The sequence below is a fragment of the Bombina bombina genome, chromosome 6, assembly GCF_027579735.1.
Source record: "Bombina bombina isolate aBomBom1 chromosome 6, aBomBom1.pri, whole genome shotgun sequence".
NCBI classification, from domain to species: Eukaryota; Metazoa; Chordata; class Amphibia; order Anura; family Bombinatoridae; genus Bombina; species Bombina bombina.
The window spans coordinates 482,298,250-482,320,838 of NC_069504.1; the positions used below are offsets into that span (position 1 = coordinate 482,298,250).

Consider the following 22,589-nt stretch of genomic DNA (forward strand, 5'->3'; position numbering starts at 1 on the left):
GATTCAAAAGTTCAAGAAAGAAATGACAAAGATCAATCCATCAAGGACCTGGTTTTCAGATCTGGTTCTTTTGTCACGGAAGTAGTAGTGGTTAATCCTCTTATATTAATTTTCCCAGGGTCTATGGACCTGAAAATCTAAAACTCATCAGCATGGGATGAAATCATGTAAAATCTTTGGGAACGGTTTGCAAGCATTATTTCTTTCTTTCATGTAATTGGCAAGAGTCCATGAGCTAGTGACGTATGGGATATACAATCCTACCAGGAGGGGCAAAGTTTCCCAAACCTCAAAATGCCTATAAATACACCCCTCACCACACCAACAATTCAGTTTTACAAACTTTGCCTCCTATGGAGGTGGTGAAGTAAGTTTGTGCTTGATTTCTATGATTTCTTCTATGATAAACGCTTCTAAGCATTTTGAAGCCCAATTTATCTGAGAACAGTGTTTGCCAGAGGGATGTGAAGGTAGTAGATTTCTCAATCTGATCCTGTCTCAGAAGCAATTGTTGGAACCCTGCTGCCTGATCACAGTTCTACCAAAACTAAGTGTATCTGTTGTAAGTTAGCTGAGATTATATCTCCAGCTGTAGTATGTAACTGTTGCCATGATAAGCTTTTGCACGTAGAAAATGTTTCCATCAGTGCTAGTACAGTTTCTGTTGTTCCTTCAACATCTAATGTACATGATATCCCTGTTGATATGGAAAATTATATTGCTGATGCGATACAGAAGGCTTTGTCTGCCATTCCGCCTTCTAATAAACGTAAAAGGTCTTTTAAAACTTCTCATAAATTTGATGAAATTTATAATGACCGACAACATACTGAAATATCCTCCTCTGATGAGGATCTCTCTGATTCAGAAGATCCTAACTCAGACACACTGACAAATCTACTTATCTTTTCAAGATTGAGTATATTCGTTCCTTATTGAAAGAAGTGTTGGTTACTTTGGATATTGAGGAGTCTAGTCCTCTTGATATCAAAACTAGTAAACGTTTAAATTCTGTTTCTAAACCTCCTGTGGTTACCCCTGAGGTTTTTTCAGTTCCTGATGCTTTTTCTGATGTGATTGCTAAGGAATGGATTAAGGCTGGTACTTTCATTCCTTCTTCTAGGTTTAAAAAGTTGTACCCTTTGCCAGCGGCTAGATTAGAGTTTTGGGAAAAAGTCCCCAAAGTTGATAGGGCTATTTATACTCTTGCCAAACGTACTACTATTCTTTTGGAAGACAGTACTTCTTTTAAAGATCCTTTAGATAGGAAACTTGAATCTTATCTAAGGAATTTCTGGACTTGTCCATTTCTCTTAGCGATTTTTCTGCCTTATGGGTGATACAAGGTAGCCTTGTGGTTTGAGGTAGAGCCATCTGATGAGTATACTCTCTTAAGGAGGGCCGTGTGGCTTTCCTGCTTTCAGTAGTTTGTTGTCTCCCTATCAGGGACGTTAGGCTGGGTTGTCTCCTTCCCCAAGCTTCTCTTAAGGGTTTTCTCTTCCGGGAGTTTTGGGATGCTCTGCATTCCTTTTCTGTGGCTGTGCTACTCGCTCTTAGGGTGATTTTGTCCTCAATTTTCTCTCTTAGTCACAGGAGTCTTGGTGTGCCTCTGTTGTGCCCTGGCTCTTTTTTTGGAGTGTTGGACTCCTGTAAATGGTGTTCTCTTACTTTTGGGTCGAGTTTATGAGTGAGTTTTGTCCCTGTTACGGGTGGTCCGGTTATTCCTCTGTGAGGTCTGATTTTTCAGACGGGGAATTTGTGTTCCCTGGGGTGTTTGTTTGTTTTAAACAACTCTGGGGCTCGGGCCTTTAGTTTTGTTTGGCATCTTCTGGATGTCCGGAAGCTTCTGATCCTGTGGCTGGTTTGGGACAATCCAGTTTTTCCGGAGAAAAAAGGCTATGGCCTAAGGACTGGCTAGTTGAGCCTGCTAGCAGCTTTTCTGTGCATTTGCGGATACATTCCTATGGCTTACCTTTTCTTTGAACAATGTATACTCCCCTTCGGGGGGAGTTTTTTTCTGTGTTCATCAGGTCGTCTGGATGTTTTTTATTCGGCTTTTTGTTTTCATCAGTCTCTGGCTCATGTATTGTGAACATGTGCACTGTTCTTATATGTGCCCTTTCCTTCGGGGGGGGGGGGAGGGGGTGTTTGTCCTTCTTAAGGAGGGGGGTCCCTCTCTCTGGAAGGTCATTGTCCTGCCCTGTGTGCTGGAGGTTGGAACAGTTGTTTTTATTCTGTAAGGGTGAGCAGTTTGCTTTTCTGGGTTTGTTTTGTTCCATATGTGGAGTTTGGAATCTCTATTTTGAGACTGTCAGTTATGCTGGGTCTTCGTAGTGATCTACTGCATTTTGCTATGTTCATCTCCTATGGGGTCCTCTTTGGGAGTACATATTTGAAGGAGCTCTTTGGGTTGGCACCCAAGTTCTGTTGGGGTGGCTGAGTTCACCCCATTCCTCCTTCCCTGATGGTAAGTGATTGGGGTCCTTTCTGTTCCCCTGTTTTTCAGATCTGCCTGTCGCTTGGGCTGGTCCGGTGTGGTGCAGGATCTGAGACCTGTGGTTCGTCCTTGGATCATTTGATCGGTGAACCTCTTGAGGTTCTGTGCTTCTCCATGTTCAAGATATGTGAGAAGGACTGGCGGTTTTTGGATAGCCTGTGTTGTGCCCTCTGTTTAGTGGATGTTTAGCAGACTGACGAATAGGGTTTGATGTCTCTTTTCAGCTGCTCTTACTTGCCTGCAAGTAGTCTTTTTCAGAGTCATCCTGGTATGACTGTGGCGTGAAGTGTTGGCTCAGGTATTCACTTATATGGGGTTGTTGCACACGTCCGATCTCTGAATATTTCGATATTCTGAGCTATCAGTAACTTGAGGGCTCTGTCTTCAGTTGTCCTTTAGGGTGTGGTTGCACTGCTTTTGAGAAAAATTTAGTTTTTCTCGATTTTAGATTCCTGGCCCTTACTTTTGGTCTCTGTACTCTCCGGGATCTGGGCGTTGCCTGCCTTGTTTCTTAAGACCGGTTCGGGTCTCTGTGAGCTTGGTTTGGGTCTCGGGGGTTCCTTATTTTATTTGGAACTTGTTGTACCCTATTTAGGGTTCTTTTGGGAATCCTGTTTTTTTGTTCTTTTTTTTGGGAGATTTTGGTAGTTGATCCCTTTTTCTTGTAAGGAGTGGGTTGTTTGGGACCGACTGCTGGGCAGCGGTGTCTCCTGGATGCGTGTTTGCTCGGTCGAGTCTATTTCTGCAGTCTCTAGCAAGGCTTATGGACTATCTGATGGTCAGTGTCCTTTGGGCTTTTTCTTTTTTCAAAGTTTCTCGGCTTCGGACGAAGCAGGGTTGTTTTTTTTTGGGTGCGGTTGCTGGCCTGGTGCCCTCAGAATGGGCTGCCTTTTGTACCCTCCCGTCTTGGCAGTCAGTGTCCTCTATAGCTTGGGTATTGTTTTCCCAAAGGTAATGTATGCAGCTGTGGACTCTTTCCATTTATGAAGAAAAACATAAATTATGCTTACCTGATGATAATTTTCTTATTTTATTCCTTTGGCACCTTTTCATCCTGATATTTATTCTATTGTTCCTTGTTCCTCGGCAGAATGACTGGGGGATGAGGGAAGTAGGAGAGGTATTTAAGCCTTTGGCTGGGGTGTCTTTGTAAAAAAAAAAAGTAATAAATGCAGCTGTGGACTCTTTCCATCTGAAGAAAAGAAAATTATCAGGTAAGCATAATTTATGTTTTAATTTTCTCTGCGCCATTCCTGTGGGAGGTCATGTGACCCGCTCCTCCGCTTGCAGTTTCTAAAGTGGAGCAGCGTCTTTTTTTATTGCTGGCATTTCCTGGGTGTTAAATAGAGGAGAGTTCTATGTCGTTTTTAGTGTTAAACTTTTTATGTATTGGGACAGGTTAGTCATCTCAGTTAGACTGTGGTGCAGAGGTCCCTGAGTTGGTTTTCTTGCTGCAGTGCGTAGTATTCTCACTCTGCTAGGAAACTTTTTTTTTCTTAAAGCGACAGTAGCAGACTTTTATAAATTATCAGTATCTCACATTTTATTTTGAAATCATGACATAGCTTAGCAAGCAAAGTTATTGACTTGTAGATTATGGCTTTCATGGTCAGAGGTTCAATCCCTGCCTAGAAATTCAATTGCTATAAGGTGTAAATGTGGATTGGTATTCTGGACAAGAATTTGTGTCTTGTCATAAATGCTTGATATGCCTTGAGGCACAAATTGTTTTACTATGCAATTCTGTGCTGCATGCTTTTCTGGGATTTTTTAATTCAAGATAGATTGTTGCTCTGAGCCCAATGTCTCTCAGGATGATGCTGTTCAGGCAATGCCACAGCTTTCTCCTTAAACTTACCAAGCCTCTATGGCATCACATACAATGCCCTGCAGTTCCACTCAGCCTCCTGAAGGAGATTATCTGCCTGCAGAAATTGCTGCTCAGGTATCTTTGGCGGTATCTGTGGCATTATCTGCTTTTCCTCTACTAAAGGGAAAACGTAAGAGGAAAGTTAGAGATTAAGATAGTAAGGTTTCTGTTCCACCTCCTGCTACTCAGGTTGCCCTCCCTCATAAGTTTGATTAGGAGGATACGTCGGTAGCCTCTGAGAGTGGAATCTCAGATTCGGACAGTATAATTCCTTAATCTGATGCTGAAGTAGTAACCTTCAGATTTAAGCTTGAACACCTTTGTGTATTGTTAAAGGAGGTTTTGGCTACTTTGGGCGACTCCGATACTCCTGTCGTTGTCAACCCTAGAAGTCTAGTAAACTTAAATACTATGATGATTCCTTCCTCTGTAGTAGTGTTTCCTGTTCCAGACCGTGCTACAGAGATTATTTCCCAGGAATGGGAAAAGCCAGTGATAACCTTTTTTTTACCCGTCTTTAAGAAGTTGTTTCCTGACGCTGACTCCATTAAAGATCCATGGTGCACGGTGCCTAAAGTAGAAGGGGCCATTTTCTACTCTGGCTAAGAGAACTACAGAACTATAGAGGATAGCTGCTCTTTTAAGAATCCAATGGACAAAAAGCTGGAGGTTTGTTTGGAGAATATTGTATTGCCACTGTATCAAGTGCGGCATCTTATTGGTACAATGCCTTGTCTGATTCTCTTCAGGTAGAGACTCCTTTGAAGGAGATAAAAAACAGGATTAAGGCTCTCGAGCTTGCCAATTCCTTTATTTCTGATGCTACCATGCAAGGTAATAAACTGGGAGCCCAGATATCTGGCTTTGCTGTGCTAGCCCGCAGGGCGTTGTGGCTAAAATTTTGGTCCCTAGCTTCTGGCGCTTCCTTACAAGGGTAAGACCTTGTTTGGACCTGGTCTGGAAGAAATAATTTCTGATATTACAGGTGGAAAGGGGTATTTCTACCACAAGACAAGAAGTTTAGCCCTAAGGGACGTCAGAGTAATTTTCGTTCCTTTCGTAACTTCAAAGGAAAGTCTTCCAGACAGGAACAGTCCAAGTCTTCTTGGAAACCCAATAAGTCTTGGAACAAGGGAAACAATCAAAGAAACCTAGAGCTGAGTTTAAATCAGCATGAAGCGTTTTCCCTCGATCCGGGATCGGATTAAGTGGGGGGCAGATTTTCTCTGTTTAATCAAGCATGGATATGAGATGTCCCAGATCCCTAGGCTGTGGACATAGTATCTCAGGGTTACTAAATAGAATTCAACTATGATTCTATTTAACACTGTTTGTGTTTCCCAAAAAAGGGTTAACTTTTCGTCCTTTTCTGGATTTTAAGGGTCTCAACAAGTTTCTCAGGGTACCATCCTTCAAAAGGGAAACTTTGCGTTCTATTCTTCCTTTGGTCCTAGAGGGTCAGTTCATGATGACCATAGACCTGAAGGATGTGTATCTTCATGTTCCCTTCCACAGGGATCATCACAAGTTCCTGAGATTCGCCTTTCTAGACAAACACTTTCAGTTTGTGGCTCTTCCGCTCCCAGAATTTTCTCAAAGGTTGGCAGTGATCGGATCGTGGGGTATGGCAGTGGCGCCATTCCTGGACGACATATTGGTTCAGGCGCCATCTTTTTCAACAAGCAAACTCTCATACAGAGATCTTGTTGTCTTTTTTAATGTTCCCATGGTTGGAAAGTAAAAAGTTTCCTTGTTCCAACTACAAGGGTAGTTTTCTTAGGGACCATAATAGATGTTTAGCCATGGTCTATGATTAAGACTTGTTTCCAGCCGAAACGCGTAAGACCAACAGAGAGCTGCTAAGTCATTACATCTTCTTCGTTGATGTTTTTATAGCATTGAAGCTTTTTTTTTACCCTGATAACAGTGTGTGTAATCTGAATAAACTATTTTTTTGCTTTGGAGCTTGCTGGATTTCGTCTTCTATGTTTGAAATCTACTTACTTTCCGTCTGGAGCATCAGCATCTAGGAGCAACCGTTTCCAGGGGTTGCGCACAGCATACTGCGCTAATCTAGGTGGACACGCATCAGATGTACACTACGTCACGTACTACGTGACCAGAGCCGCATGGAGTTTCGTCCCCGAATCTATGGGGATGAAGCTGATCGCAGGATGGGTGAACCATAATTGCAAAGCAAATCTTCACAATACTGCATGATGTGTAGCGGACCGGAAGTGAGTGAATAATACCACATGGTGAGAATATCGCTGTTTACTGTCAGCATAATTATTTGTTTAGATTGTGGAAACAGAAAAGACTTGCACTGGTTCTTTGTTATTTGTTACATACGGAGTACTTTTGGTCTGTCCACAAATAGGACTAGTACTTAAGTAATATTACAAGCAGCCTATATCAAAGCCTAGAGCCACTAGCAAAGGTACCTCTGAGTGTAATTACTAATCTGTGTTTTTGACCTTTTGCGTGGGATTGGCTTTTTACTCAAGTGTGCTGTGTAATAGCATTTATACTGAGAACGCAATTTCTCGAACTGGAACTAACACACAGGGGGTACATTGAGCTTTTTTTCTCTTCAACCACTGACAGACATGGACACTAATAGACTTACTCTTGAGGACACGTTTATTAGACAACAAGAGACATTGGACATTAGTGAAGTTTTTCTTCTAATGGAGCAGACTCTGATCAAAGAATATCGGACTTGGTGGGACAAGAGAGCCCTGGAGAAATATCTCCTACTTGAGCTTATACCTAGGGGGCTACGATTAAAACAGTTTCCGACATTCTAAGTTGAAGACTATGAATTTAATGAGTGGAATTTAGCACTTTCTGATTGTTCTAAAGTATTAATGGGTTTAATTGTTAAATTCAAAGATAAACAACTAGTTAAAATAAGGGGGGAATTAACTAATGTCCAGACACAATTTAAATGATTTTGTAGAACACCCCAAATATGATGACCTGGATAGAGTTTTGAAAATAAGTGTGGACAAATTCAGAGTAGAATTAGATCATTTCAAGTTAAGAAAATGTAACAATGATTGCATTAATAATAAGGTATATGTCTGGCATAATTCTAATAGAACAAACAGACAGAGGAGAAGATGGTTTAACCAAAAACCCAAAACATCAGGTCTAGAGAAGAAAGTTACTTTTTCTGACTCTGAATTTACTGATGATAAGCAAGCAGGTCACTCTACTAAAAGTGTTTCAAGTGATCAATCAGAAGAGGAAGAATTAGTGGTTAGACCCAAACAGGGCAATAAGAAAACACGTGGTAGACAGGATTCCACTTCCACTAGAATAGAACCGGTGGTCACTAGAAACCATAGTCAAAGGGATAGAAATATGGATAATACAGATATGAGACGTAGGGAATTTATGAGAGATAATGAGGCAGATCCGCCGACATTAAGTACAACCACTAAACCATGTTTAAAAACCAATAGTAAAACTAATCAACACCTTTTTGGGCAGGTGGGGATGGGGAGGAGGAAGAGGAAGGAACACAGAAAGAGGTAGAAGGGGGAGAGGTCAATACAACAAATACAGAATCTAAAAATCATTAACCTTTTAAATTCCACACTAGATGAGGATGAAATATCAGTTTTGAGCCTGGGTTTGGGCTTTGTCCCAAATGCAACATTCAATCTATTTGAGACCATAACTGACGTAAATCGTCTAGTAAGAGATCTTACACTAAAGAATTTCTTTTGGGGCAAAGAGATACAAACCAATGAAGCTTATATACATACTAATGATCAATATCATGATAATTTTGATGACCTCTCCCCAATAATGGATACCATCGACTTTAGGGAGACCTGTGATTATTTTTTATTACAGGATCTTTGCTATGAGTCTAATTCCCCCAACTTCTTTGCTAAAACCACACATACAGGTTTTAAACCAATGTCAATCTTCTATCCTACGAGGGAGAGGGGCCCCTTTTTGGAGGCTTTCCACCGGAGGATAGAGGAAGACCTGGTACAATTGTCTAGGTACCGCTGTGCTACCCCCCAGAATCTCACTCAGGGTCAGAGACATGCCCTAGAGATTTTGAGTAAAAAAGATGATGTAGTCATCAGACAAGCAGATAAGGGGGGTAGCATAGTGGTGCTGGATAGACATCTGCATGGCGAACAAATTCGGTCCGGTTCGTATCGATTCGGATGTTTTCGAATTTCGGTTCGGATCGATTCGAATTCGGAAAAATTCAAATCAATTTGTTTCGGATTCGAATAAATTCAGCTGGATTTGGTTCGGTTCGATTCAGAAATTCGGAATTTTGGTATGTGTTAGGTGGGATATGCTGTGTATTAGACTAGTATTATGTACTGTATATTAGGTGTAACCCATAGCAGAGTTATATAACCTAATATACTGTACAATACTAGTGTAATCCATGGCCATCCGAATCTACCGAACTAATTCGGATTTATTCGGTAGATTCGGCACTATTTCAATTCGGAAATTCGAATCGATCCGAATCTCCGAATTTAAGAAATTCGGCCGAATTTCCGAATCGATCCGAAACGAATCGCACATGTCTAGTGCTGGACAGAGAAGCGTATGTTAAAGAAGCAGAAAGGCAAATATATGACACAGAAGTATACCTCCCCCTCCCCCGTGACCCTACACATGTTTATAAATTGCAATTTTTGGATTTGCTGGATGATGGACTGCAGGAGGGTATCCTAGACCAGATTATCTTTTTGTCAATATTCCTATTATTCCAATCTTCCATCACCTCCCCAAGGTACATAAGTCCTTGGAGGAGGTGAGAGGAAGGCCCATTGTATCTGGAATAGGTTCCCTCTTTGAGAAGGTTTCTAGTTGGGTAGAGTCTCTTCTGCAGCCCATTGTCCAGCAATTACCATCTTTTCTAAAAGATACTACGCACCTGCTAACAAATTTAGAACAAGTAGTCTGGAATACCAACTGTTCTTGGCTAACAGTTGATGTAGTGGGTTTATACTCATGCATTCCACATGGGTGTGGAATGGAAGCAATAAGATATTCCCTTGACATGTACAGTAACTATGATACTAAATTGAAAAGTTACCTGATGAGAGTCCTGGATTTCCTACTAGTCCATAATTATTTCAAATTTGGGGACACTTTCTTTCCAGAGACATGGGACCGCTATGGGTGCTAAATTTGCCCCCGCCTATGCCATCCTGTTTATGGGTTGGTGGGAGAGATCCCACGTCTTTGGAGAACGGAATCCATACAGAGGGAATATACGGTCATATAAAAGATAAATTGATGACCTTCTCTTTGTGTGGACAGGGACTGAACAAGACATGAAGGATTTCATCACTTATCTTAATTCCAATCATTTGAATTTACAATTTACATCAACCTTTGATAAGATCAAAATACCGTATTTGGATCTATACTTGATAGGTGATCCAATTACCTCTAGAGTAATAACTACATTGTATAGAAAACCCATTACTTCAAATACAATCTTACATGCCAGGTGATGCCACCCAAGCATACTGGTTTTGGGGTGGCCAAAGGATAGTTCATAAGGTTGAAAAGAAATTGTTCATCTAATGTAGATTTCTTAATGGAATCAGGTATTCTAAAGAAACAGTTACAAGAAAGAGGCCACTCGCACAAAACTATTAGTAGAGCGTTTCTTGAGGTGGATAGAATGGCAATGCTACAGCAGAATAAAGAACATTCTACCTTTGATGACCTTAAGCCCAAATTCATCACCACATTTAGCCCACAATTCACAGAAATATGTGGGATTATAGGAAAACACCTACCAGTTCTAACAGGGGACGATAGCCTCAAGGACTTTGTTTTACATGGTTGTAATTATATTCCCAGAAGGGGTTGTACACTGGGGAATATCCTAGCACCAAGCAGGCTCAGAAAGATTAGTACAGGTGGAAGTAGCTGGCTCCAAGTTAAAGGGCACTTTAAATGCCATTTCTGAAATTGCATTGCTTGTAGTCATACTAGTGTAACAAATAGGTTCCAATGTAGGGTTACACAAAGGGTTTTTCTTTCCTCTAATTGTACCATCTGTCGCACCAGGTATGTCTTCTACCTGGTAGAATGTACAGACTGCAAATTACAGTATGTAGGGTGTACCACACGTGAGGCACGATCACGTATTAGAGAACACCTTAATAATATTGATGACGAAATAGATTGCTCAGACCTGGTGCAACATTTTATAACAGATCACAATAAGATAGTGAATTCCTTTAAATGGCAGATCATTGCATGTATAGTAAATACCCCTAGGGTGGAGATAAAACCTCCAAACTTTTACACAGGGAGGCCTTCTGGGTATTCACATTGCAAACTAGAAGTCCAAAGGGATTTTATGAAGATGTTGATATCATTAATTATTGGCAATATAAATAATGAGCGGAAGAAGCCCCTATATATTTACTCTTAAAGGGTTAATTAATATTATACATACATTTGAAATGGTCAGTCTGGAGGGCATTGAGTGATTTCTTTCCTTTCCATTTTTTGAATTATACATAGTACAAGGCACATTATTTACTGAAGGCTAATCTATGCCCCAATTCAGTGCCATAGAATCACCTATTGCCGCCTTTGGTATCACTATCTACCCAATTTTGTATATATCACTTCCTTAGGTTCAAATATTTCAGAATTGGGGTCATTTGAAATTTTTCTATTTATGTCTATGTTTATAATCTGTTGGTTAAATGATTAATTAATGCCTTCAGCTGTATCCCTTGATTAGCCAATAATGGGCTATTTAATGGATGTAACCGTATGTTTAGCCATGGTCTATGATTAAGGCTTATTTCCAGCTGAAACGCATAAGACCGGCAGGGAGCTGCTAGGTCATTGCATCTTCTTCGTTGATGTTTTTATAGCATTGAAGCTTTTTTTTACCCTGATAACTGTGTGTGTAATCTGAATAAACAATTTTTTTGCTTTGGAGCTCGCTGGATTTCGTCTTCTATGTTTGAAATCTACTTACTTTCCGGCTGGAGCATCGGCATCTAGGAGCAACCGTTTCCAGGGGTTGCGCATAGCATACTACGCTAATCTAGGTGGACACGCATCAGACGTACCCTACGTCACGTACTACAAGACCAGAGACGCATGGAGTGGCGTCCCCGGATCTATGGGGATGAAGCTGATTGCAGGACGGGTGAACCATAATTGCAAAGCGGATCTTCACAATACTGCATGACGTGTAGCGGACCAGGAGTGAGTGAATAATACCACACGGTGAGAATACCGGTTTACTGTCAGCATAATTATTTGTTTAGATCGGGGAAACAGAAAAGACTTGCACTGGTTCTTTGTTATTTGTTACATACGGAGTACTTTTGGTCTGTCCACAAATAGGACTAGTACTTAAGTAATATTACAAGCAGTCTGTATCAAAGCCTAGAGCCCACTAGCAAAGGTACCTCTGAGTGTAATTACTAACCATAATTGATTCTCTATCTATGAAAATATTTTTGACAGTGGTCAGAAAATCCAAAATTCTTTCCTCTTGCCTCTCTCTGCAGTCTACTGTTCGGCCATCAGTGGCTCAATGTATGGAGGTAATTGGTCTGATGGTCGCTTCCATGGACATCATCCCTTTTGCTCGATATTAAGTTTTTATCTTGGAATGTTTTGTTTCTTATTGCTATTTCTTCTGCTCGGAGAGTCTCAAAACTCTCGGCTTTGCAGTGTGATTCACCTTATCTTATCTTTCATGTTGATAAGGCGGTTCTTCGTACTAGTCTGGGTTTTCTTCCTAAAGTGGTTTCGGATTGAAATATTAATCAGTAAATTGTTGTTCCTTTTTTATGTCCTAATCCTTCTTCCCATAAGGAACGTTTGTTGCACAACCTGGATGTTGTGCATACTATAAAATTCTTCCTACAGGCGACTAAGGATTTTCACCAGTCCTCTGCCCTGTTTGTTTGTTTCTCTCTCTGGAAAGTGTAAAGGTCAGAAAGCTACTGCTACTTCTCTTTCTCTCTGGTTGAGAAGTATAATTCTTTTTGCTTATGAGACTGCTGCTCCGCAGCCTCCTGATAAAATTACGGCTCATTCCACGAGGGCTGTCTCCTCTTGGGCTTTCAAAAATGAAGCTTCTGTGGAACAGATTTGCAAGACTGTAACTTGGTCCTATCTGCATATTTTCTTTCATGTAATTGGCAAGAGTCCATGAGCTAGTGACGTATGGGATATACAATCCTACCAGGAGGGGCAAAGTTTCCCAAACCTCAAAATGCCTATAAATACACCCCTCACCACACCCACAATTAAGTTTTACAAACTTTGCCTCCTATGGAGGTGGTGAAGTAAATTTGTGCTAAGATTTCTACGTTGATATGCGCTTCTCAGCTCTTTTGAAGCCCGATTCCTCTCAGAGTACAGCGAATGTCAGAGGGATGTGAAGGGAGTGTCACCTATTGAATGCAATGGTCTTCCTAACGGGGATCTATTTCATAGGTTCTCTGTTATTGGTCATAGAGATTCATCTCCTACCTCCCTTTTCAGATCTATGATATACTCTCATATTCCATTACCTCTACTGATAACCGTTTCAGTACTGGTTTGGCTATCTGCTATATGTGGATGGGTGTCTTTTGCTCAGGTATGGTTTGGCACTTTATATATAAAGTTCTAAATATATGTATGTACTTATATTTGCCATGATTCAGGTTTTCAGTATATTTCCTTTTCTTTCATGTAATTGGCAAGAGTCCATGAGCTAGTGACGTATCGGTCATAGAGATTCATCTCCTACCTCCCTTTTCAGATTGACGATATACTCTTATATACCATTACCTCTACTGATTCTCGTTTCAGTACTGGTTTGGCTATCTACTTTATGTAGATGAGTGTCTTTGGGTAAGTAAGTCTTATTTTATTTATGACACTCTCAGCTATGGTTTGGCACTTTATATGTAAAGTTCTAAATATATGTTTTATACTTATATTTGCCATGATTCAGGTTAATCAGTATATTTTATCATTTCCGACGTCTTAGTGGGCGCCGAGAGTTTTCACGTAGTTGAGTCATCTATGATGCTCGTGTTTGTTGCAGACGTTCTTGGCGCCAAAAAATATTTTGTCAGTTGTGGGCGTCATACTTGGCGCCAGATTTTTGACATTATTTAAGTCCTTTATTTCATTTTGCTTCCGGTTTCCAGAGGCTTATTCTGTTTGCATTGTTTCCCATTCCTGAAACTGTCATATAAGGAAATTGATAATTTTGCTTTATATGTTGTTTTTTCTATTACATATTGCAAGATGTCTCAATCTGACCCTGTCTCAGAATCTACTTCTGGAATGCTGTTGCCTGATGTCGGTTCTACCAAAGCTAAGTGCATTTGTTGTAAACTTGTGGTAACTGTTCCTCCGGCTGTAGTTTGTGTTAGTTGTCATGATAAACTTTCAAATGCAGACAATATTTCCATTAGTAGTAATCCATTACCTATTGTTGTTCCTTCAACATCATTCTGATTTATCTATCTCTGATGAGGATCTATCTGGTTCAGAAGATTCTGCCTCAGATATTGACACTGACAAATCTTCATATTTATTTAAAATGGAGTTTATTTGTTCTTTACTTAAAGAGGTGTTGATTGCATTAGATATGGAGGAGACTAGTCCTCTTGATATTAAAACCAGTAAACGTTTAAATTCGGTTTTTAAACCTCATGTAGTTATTCCAAAGGTTTTTCCAGTTCCTGATGCTATTTCAGATGTAATTTCTAGGGAATGGAATAGTCTGGGTACTTCATTTACTCCTCTTTCAAGGTTTAAGAAACTGTACCCGTTGCCGATTGATAGATTGGAGTTTTGGGAAAAGATCCCCAAAGTTGATGGGGCCATCTCTACTCTTGCAAAGCGTACTACTATTCCTATGTCAGATAGTACTTCTTTTAAAGATCCTTTAGATAGGAAGCTTGAATCTTATCTAAGGAAGGCTTATTTATGTTCAGGTCATCTTCTTAGGCCTGCTATTTCTTTGGCTGATGTTGCTGCGGCTTCAACTTTTTGGTTGGAGGCTTTAGCGCAACCAGATCATAATGTGTATAGCATTGTTAAGCTAATTCAACATGCTAATAATTTCATTTGTGATGCCATTTTTTATATCATTAGAATTGATGTCAGGTATATGTCTTTAGCTATTTTAGCTAGAAGAGCTTTATGGCTTAAATCTTGGAATGCTGATATGACTTCTAAGTCAACGTTGCTATCTCTTTCTTTCCAAGGTAATACATTATTTGGTTCTCAGTTGGATTCTATTATTTCAACTGTCACTGGGGGGAAGGGAGCCTTTTTGCCTCAGGAGAAAAAATCTAAGGGTAAATTTAGGGCTGCTAACCGTTTTCGTTCCTTTCGTCAGAATAAGGAACAGAAACCTGACCCTTCCCCTAAAGGAACGGTTTCCAATTGGAAGCCTTCTCCAGTCTGAAATAAATCCAAGCCATTTAAAAAATCAAAATCAGCCCCCAAGTCCGCATGAAGGTGCGGCCCTCATTCCAGCGCAGCTGGTAGGGGGCAGACTAAGATTTTACAAAGATGTTTGGATCAATTCAATCCAAAATCGTTGGATTCAGAACATTGTTTCTCAAGGGTACAGAATAGGTTTCAAGGTAAGACCCGCCTGTGAGAAGGTTCTTTCTCTCACGCATTCCAGTGAACCCAGTAAAAGCTCAGGCTTTCCTGAAGTGTGTTTCAGACCTGGAGTTATCTGGGGTAATTGTGCCAGTTCCCTTTCCGGAACGGGGTCTGGGGTTTTATTCAAATCTGTTCATTGTTCCAAAGAAAGAGAATTCTTTCAGACCAGTTCTGGATCTAAAAATTTTGAATCGTTATGTAAGAATACCAACATTCAAGATGGTTACTATAAGGACTATTCTGCCTTTTGTTCAGCAAGGGCATTATATGTCCACAATAGACTTACAGGATGCATATCTTCATATTCCGATTCATCCAGATCACTATCAGTTTCTGAGATTCTCTTTTCTAGACAAGCATTACCAATTTGTTGCTCTTCCTTTTGGCCTAGCAACAGCTCCAGGGATCTTTTCAAAGGTTCTCGGTGCCCTACTCTCTGTAATCAGAGAGCGGGGTATTGCTGTGTTTCCTTATTTGGACGATATCTTGGTACTTGCTCAGTCTTTACATTCTGCAGAATCTCACACGAATCAACTAGTGTTGTTTCTTCAAAGACATGGTTGGAGGATCAATTTACCAAAAAGTTCCTTGATTCCTCAGACAAGGGTAACCTTTTTAGGATTCCAAACAGATTCAGTATCCATGACTTTGTCTCTAACAGACAAAAGACGTCTGAAATTGGTTTCAGCTTGTCGGAACCTTCAGTCTCAGTCATTCCCTTCAGTAGCTATGTGTATGGAGGTTTTAGGTGTCATGACTGCAGCATCGGACGCGATCCCCTTTGCTCGTTTTCACATGAGACCTCTTCAGCTTTGTATGCTGAGCCAATGGTACAGGGATTATACAAAGATATCACAATTAATATCCTTTAATCCCAATATTCGACTATCTCTGACTTGGTGGTTAGATCACCATTGTTTAATTCAAGGGGCCTCTTTTGTTCGTCCAACCTGGACTGTGATTACAACAGATGCAAGTCTTTCAGGTTGGGGAGCTGTCTGGGGATCTCTGACAGCGCAGGGGGTTTGGAAATCTCAAGAGGCGAGATTATCAATAAATATTTTGGAACTCCGTGCAAATCTCAGTTTTGGCCTCTTCTGAAGAGAGAACCGTTTATTTGTTTTCAGACAGACAATGTCACAACCGTGGCGTATGTCAATCATCAAGGTGGGACTCACAGTCCTCAAGCTATGAAAGAAGTATCTCGGATACTTGCATGGGCAGAATCCAGCTCCTGTCTAATCTCTGCGGTCCATATCCCAGTTATAGACAATTGGGAAGCGGATTATCTCAGTCGCCAGACTTTACATCCGGGAGAATGGTCTCTTCACCCAGATGTGTTTTTTCAGATTGTTCAGATGTGGGGGCTTCCAGAAATAGATCTGATGGCTTCTCATCTAAACAGGAAACTTCCCAGGTATCTGTCCAGGTCCAGGGATCCTCAGGCGGAAGCAGTGGATGCGTTGTCACTTCCTTGGAGTTATCAACCTGCTTATGTCTTTCTGCCTCTAGTTCTTCTTCCAAGAGTGATTTCCAAAATCATCATGGAGCAATCGTTTGTGCTGCTGGTGGCTCCAGCATGGTCTCACAGGTTTTGGTATGCGGATCTTGTTCGGGTGTCCAGTTGCCAACCTTGGCCACTTTCATTAAGGCCAGACCTTCTATCTCAAGGTCCGTTTTTCCATCAGGATCTCAAATCATTAAATTTGAAGGTATGGAAATTGAACGCCTAGTGCTTAGTCATAGAGGTTTCTCTGTGATTAATACTATGTTACAGACTCGTAAATCTGTTTCTAGAAAGATTTATTATCGAATTTGGAAGACTTACATTTCCTGGTGTTCTTCTCATAAATTTTCTTGGCATTCTTTTAGACTTCCTAGAATTTTACAGTTTCTTCAAGATGGTTTGGATAAAGGTTTGTCGGCAAGTTCCTTGAAAGGACAAATCTCTGCTCTTTCTGTTTTATTCCACAGAAAAATTGCTAAACTCCCTGATATTCACTATTTTGTACAGGCTCTGGTTCGTATCAAGCCCGTTATTAAATCAATCTCTCCTCCTTGGAGTCTTAATTTGGTTTTGAAGGCTTTACAGGCTCCTCCATTTGAGCCTATGCATTCTTTGGACATTAAACTGCTTTCTTGGAAAGTGTTGTTCCTTTTGGCCATCTCTTCTGCTAGAAGAGTTTCTGAATTATCTGCTCTTTCTTGTGAATCTCCTTTTCTGATTTTTCATCAGGATAAGGCAGTTTTGCGGACTTCATTTAAATTCTTACCTAAAGTTGTGAATTCTAACAACATTAGTAGAGAAATTGTTGTCCCTTCATTGTGTCCTAATCCTAAGAATTCTTTGGAGAGAGCTTTACATTCTTTGGATGTGGTGAGAGCTCGGAAATATTATGTTGAAGCTACTAAAGATTTCAGGAAGAGTTCTAGTCTATTTGTTATCTTTCCTGGCTCCAGAAAAGGTCAGAAGGCTTCTGCCGTTTCTTTGGCATCTTGGTTAAAGCTTTTGATTCATCAAGCTTATTTGGAGTCGGGTAAATCCCCGCCTCAGAGAATTACAGCTCATTCTACTAGGTTAGTTTCCACTTCCTGGGCTTTTAAGAATGAAGCTTCAGTTGATCAGATTTGCAAAGCAGCAACTTGGTCTTCTTTGCATACATTTACTAAATTCTACCATTTTGATGTTTTTGCTTCTTCAGGCAGCTGTTTCAGTTTGATTCTTCTGCTTATAATTTAAGTTTTTTTCTTTTCGTTTATAAGATTAAACTTATGATTTGGGTTGTAGATTAATTTTTTTCAGCAGAATTGGCTGTCTTTATTTTTTATCCCTCCCTCTCTAGTGACTCTTGCGTGGAGTTCCACATCTTGGGTATTGCTATCCCATACGTCACTAGCTCATGGACTCTTGCCAATTACATGAAAGAAAACATAATTTATGTAAGAACTTACCTGATAAATTTATTTATTTCATATTGGCAAGAGTCCATGAGGCCCACCCTTTTTATGGTGGTTATGATTTTTTTGTATAAAGCACAATTATTCCAATTCCTTTGTTGATGCTTTCTCCTTTCTTTATCACCCCACTTCTTGGCTATTCGTTAAACTGAATTGTGGGTGTGGTGAGCGGTGTATTTATAGGCATTTTGAGGTTTGGGAAACTTTGCCCCTCCTGGTAGGATTATATATCCCATACGTCACTAGCTCATGGACTCTTGCCAATATGAAAGAAATTAATTTATCAGGTAAGTTCTTACATAAATTATGTTTTTTTCCAAATTTTCCAAATTTGATACCTTTGCCTTGACTTAGTCTTCTTTTGGGAGAAAGGTTCTTCACATGGTGGTGCCTTCTGTTTAGGTCTGCCTGTCTTGTTCTCCCTCCCTAGTCATCTGTGTCCTCTAGCTTGGGTATTGGTTCCCACTAGTAATTGATGATGTTGTGGACTCTCCATATCTTAGGAAAGGAAACAAAATTTATGCTTACCTGATAAATTTATTTCCGAATATGGAGAGTTCACGACCCCACCCTTAAATTTAAGACAGTTATTTTTGACTAAACCTCAGGCACATCTATACCTTTGTGTTATTCCTTTTCCCATTTCCCTTTGGTGAAAAGACTGGGGATTGTGGATAGGGGAGTGACACTTAACAGCTCTGCTGTGGTTCTCTTTGCCTACTCCTGCTGGCCAGAAGTGATATTCCCACTAGTAATTGATGATGATGTGGACTCTCCATATCCGGAAAAAAAGAAATTGTTCAGGTAAAGCATAAATTTAGTTTTTCATGGTGGAGCTATGCAAGGTTACAGTTCATTTTTGCCTCATATACTCCTATGTAAGCTGAGGAAGAGTTTGCAAATAAAAATAAGTAAATTAGTCATGCTATTTTGGAAATATTTTATTCGCCGACTTATATCTTTTTTTTATTGCTTTACAAGTCTTTACTGGTGACTGCAACACAAGGGGAGGGACATAAACTGAAATATGGATATATTTTTGCTGTAATTTCATCCTCACTGTAGCGCTCAAAGGGCTTCATACCTCTTGCCCTTATGCTTGGAAACTAAACTAACCAGCTGTCTAGGTAATAGCGCCTTTAAACTGGGGAGTAAGTGGTGTGTTGAGACCCTGGGTTTTCAGTCATTTTCCTGTTTAAATGGACTGTCTTCACTGGTGAGATCTACATTGATGTTTGAGCTAATACAATGCTATACAATGTTTTTGTGCAAATTTAAAATTGATTGGAATCCACAGCATAGTCATAATGTTTTAATATTACCTAAGTAGCTTACTCCGTATGTTAACCCCATAATCATTTTGGCATTGGTGAAATCCTAGCTGCTTGCTTGGGATAATTTTATATATTAGTGAGCACTGAAACCTTATGATCTTTATGCAAGGTATACCTAATCTCAGGGTAGGAGTACTTTTATGTCTAGTTTGTATAATAAGCAACTGATAATACTTTCATTCTTCCACATTTCACATGTCAGGCTGGAGCTGGAACCTCTAGTAATTGTTAAGCCATCTAATATGCCTTGATATAGTTAAAATAATTTAGGTTTGGACAAAGTAAGGCCAATATAAATTTACAGACAGCAATACTAGCCTTCAGAACAAACTTATACCTGGAAGAACAGCAGTCAAAGCATTACATGTGAGAATATGCTTTGTGATATACATTCTAGCAATTTCAATTGTTATTATCCTTTAAAGACAAAAAGTAAAAAAATGGATTGTCATTTGAAGGCTAAAACTTTTAATCACCATTTTAATTTTCATCTTAAGGACTTTTAATTGAATAAAATCAGTTTTTTTTATTTATTTATTTGTATTACTAACTCCCAGGCCTTGAGAAGGAAACAGTCTACTTGCATAATTCCGTTAGCAGATGTCATTTTTATATATCTATATTTTGTTTGGGATTTTTTAGGTTACCATAAATCTATTTTACCCTGTTCACTTGTTACAGAGATCACTAAATCTAAAGAGGAAACACTTGGGGTTCAAAAACCTGTGGAAAATATCATGGGTGATTATACTTCTGAGACCACAAAGGATGCCAGAGACTCAACTGCACTAAATCTACTGCTTAATTTTGAAATCAAGGAGGTAATTTTATTTTTTTTCCTGGAAATTGTAAAGTGTGATGTTGCTGATAAGATTAATTATTCTAAACACACCAGGATGTTATTATCTTTGCAAGTTTCTTATAATTTGTGACACTGTCACCTATTGGTATTGATAATATCCTCATTCTTTTAGGTTGTGGTGAGACTGATGAGGCAGGGTGGGCTAGACATATCTCCATTTCATGTTCTACATGTATCTCAGCTAGGAACTGAAGCAAGGGTAGGGAACCACGAGATAAATGCATCCGTTTACTTGAGAAAAATCACCATGATCTGCAATGAATTCTCAGGTAAAGACCTTGCCACGTGCTGTTTTTATTGCCCTGTATATTGCACACAACAACATGGGGATTAAATATGTAAACGTATACTTTTCAGACGTGACTGAGTACTTATTCTGTATATGGAAAGCTTAACACTTGGATCATCAAACTGAACTAACAAATGTGTTAAATGTTTTATCTAAAACTGTTTGTAGTTATGAAAGGAGGAAAATATAACAACTTCATCACACAAACAAAATGTGGTCAGATATACGAAATATTTTTTTTTTTTTTACAAATTGTAAATATTTAAACCATGGCCTCTTGTTACTTAGAAAAAATGTATTCAGATGTAAATTCATAGCTCATGCCACTGGTGCTGCAACATGACTTAAAGGGACATGAAACAATTTTTTTTTTCTTTCATGATTTAGAAAGAGCATGCCATTAAATACAATTTACAATTTACTTCTATTATCTAATTTGCTTCATTCTTTTGATATTCTTTGTTGAAAAGCATATATAAATAGACTCAGTAGCTGCTAATTGGTGGCTGCACATAGTTGCCTTGTGTGTAATTGGTTCATCTATGTGCATTGCTATTTCTTCAACAAAGGATATCTGAAGAATGAAGCAAATTAAATAGCAGTAAATTGAAATGTTGTTTAAAATAGTATTCTCTATTTGAATCATGAAGTAAATATCATGTCCCTTTTAAATGACACTTTGAGATAGTGACCCTAGAAGCTCATTTATAACTATCCGTAATTGTCCTCAGAAGAAAATATAATATGCTTTTAAACCTTGCTCACAAAACGGTGGTATCTATAACTTTATATGGACTAAAACGTTATACTTCTTTCTTCAATATTTAAATACTATTATCATTTAGAAAAAAACGGTCTGCTTAGGATTCTCAGTTTAATCTATGCTTTGAATAGTCTTATCTCACATTTATTTATTATTTAATGTCCCTTCAATGTGTTTGTGCATACAGCAAATTAAACAGGTAAAGCAGACAGCTATTTGATGTTTCACTAGAGTCCTTTTTTGGGTAGAAAGGTTTTGCAAACCATATTTTATTATTTAATGAATGAATTAATAACTATTAAACCCAACAACAATACAGTTTGAGTTACATTTGTTATCATTATCCAACAGTTAGGTTTAAAAGCATAGGAAACAACTTGTAATTTTTATGTAAAATGTTAGTTGTGTGTAATGCAATAACTTTGCAATATACTTTAATCTATTTTGCCTTCTTTTCATGCAATTTATCTGAGTATTGTGTCATTTCTAAATCTTAGAACTTGAAATGTTCATTGCCGATTTATCAAGGCTAATGTTGCTACATATCTGTCCATAATTGGCTTTATCAGATAATGACAAAACAATGCATTTTATACTAAGAATGTGACAGTAATTAGCCTTTTTGTCTTTTGACTAAACCCAGATTAACTCCGCTAAATAAGGCAAATGGTGGATGGAATCTGGCTATTAAAAAGTAATTCCTGTAAAAAGGATGTTATTTTTTTTTTTACAAATGTTTAGACTTTGCTGATATGCTATAACACTACAATAGCAAGGTCATGTAAATATAAGGTGTTTACTGTTCCTTTTAACATCCTGAACTACTAGAATAAACTTATAAATATATACAGTTGTAGCTATATGTAGTGTATTAAATAAACATTATACATTAACTTCTCTGGTTCTATACATTCTCACTTTTTCTGCCTTTATTTTGCAGGTCCTAATGGAGGTCCTCTTCATCTTATTAATTCTTCAGATGAGACTGGAGATCATCTTCTAAAAATGGAATACATAAAGGTTTGATAGATTTCTTCATTAATGTGGCACTTTATGGGATATTTAGGGAAATAATTCTTGGCAACCACAATGAGAGATGGACTGCTATAACTTTTTTTAAATTTGCAACTAATTGTGTGAAAGAGTGGCAGCTAGTTTGTGTTGCTGTTTGCATATTATTCTTGGCAGAGATGGTTTTTCATTGCAATACCGTATATTAAGACATCTGAGTCTACTTGGATTTTTAGTCTTTTTTATTAATATTATTTCTTCTATGGACCAGCTATTGTTTGAAATACCGCTTCTGCGGTTTCAGTGCGTCAATTTATTTTGCTTATTTTCAGCCACAAGA

The 22,589-nt window shown here is 38.9% G+C and overlaps 1 protein-coding gene across 1 annotated transcript in view; it reads left to right on the forward strand.

Annotated features, from left to right (window-relative positions):
* VPS13C (vacuolar protein sorting 13 homolog C) overlaps positions 1 to 22,589 on the forward strand; it is a 1,402,311-nt gene that overhangs the window by 849,860 nt on the left and 529,862 nt on the right. The window contains 3 exon segments of the mRNA XM_053719302.1: positions 20,006 to 20,145; positions 20,299 to 20,455; positions 22,179 to 22,258. Coding sequence (XP_053575277.1) covers positions 20,006 to 20,145; positions 20,299 to 20,455; positions 22,179 to 22,258 — 377 coding nt within the window.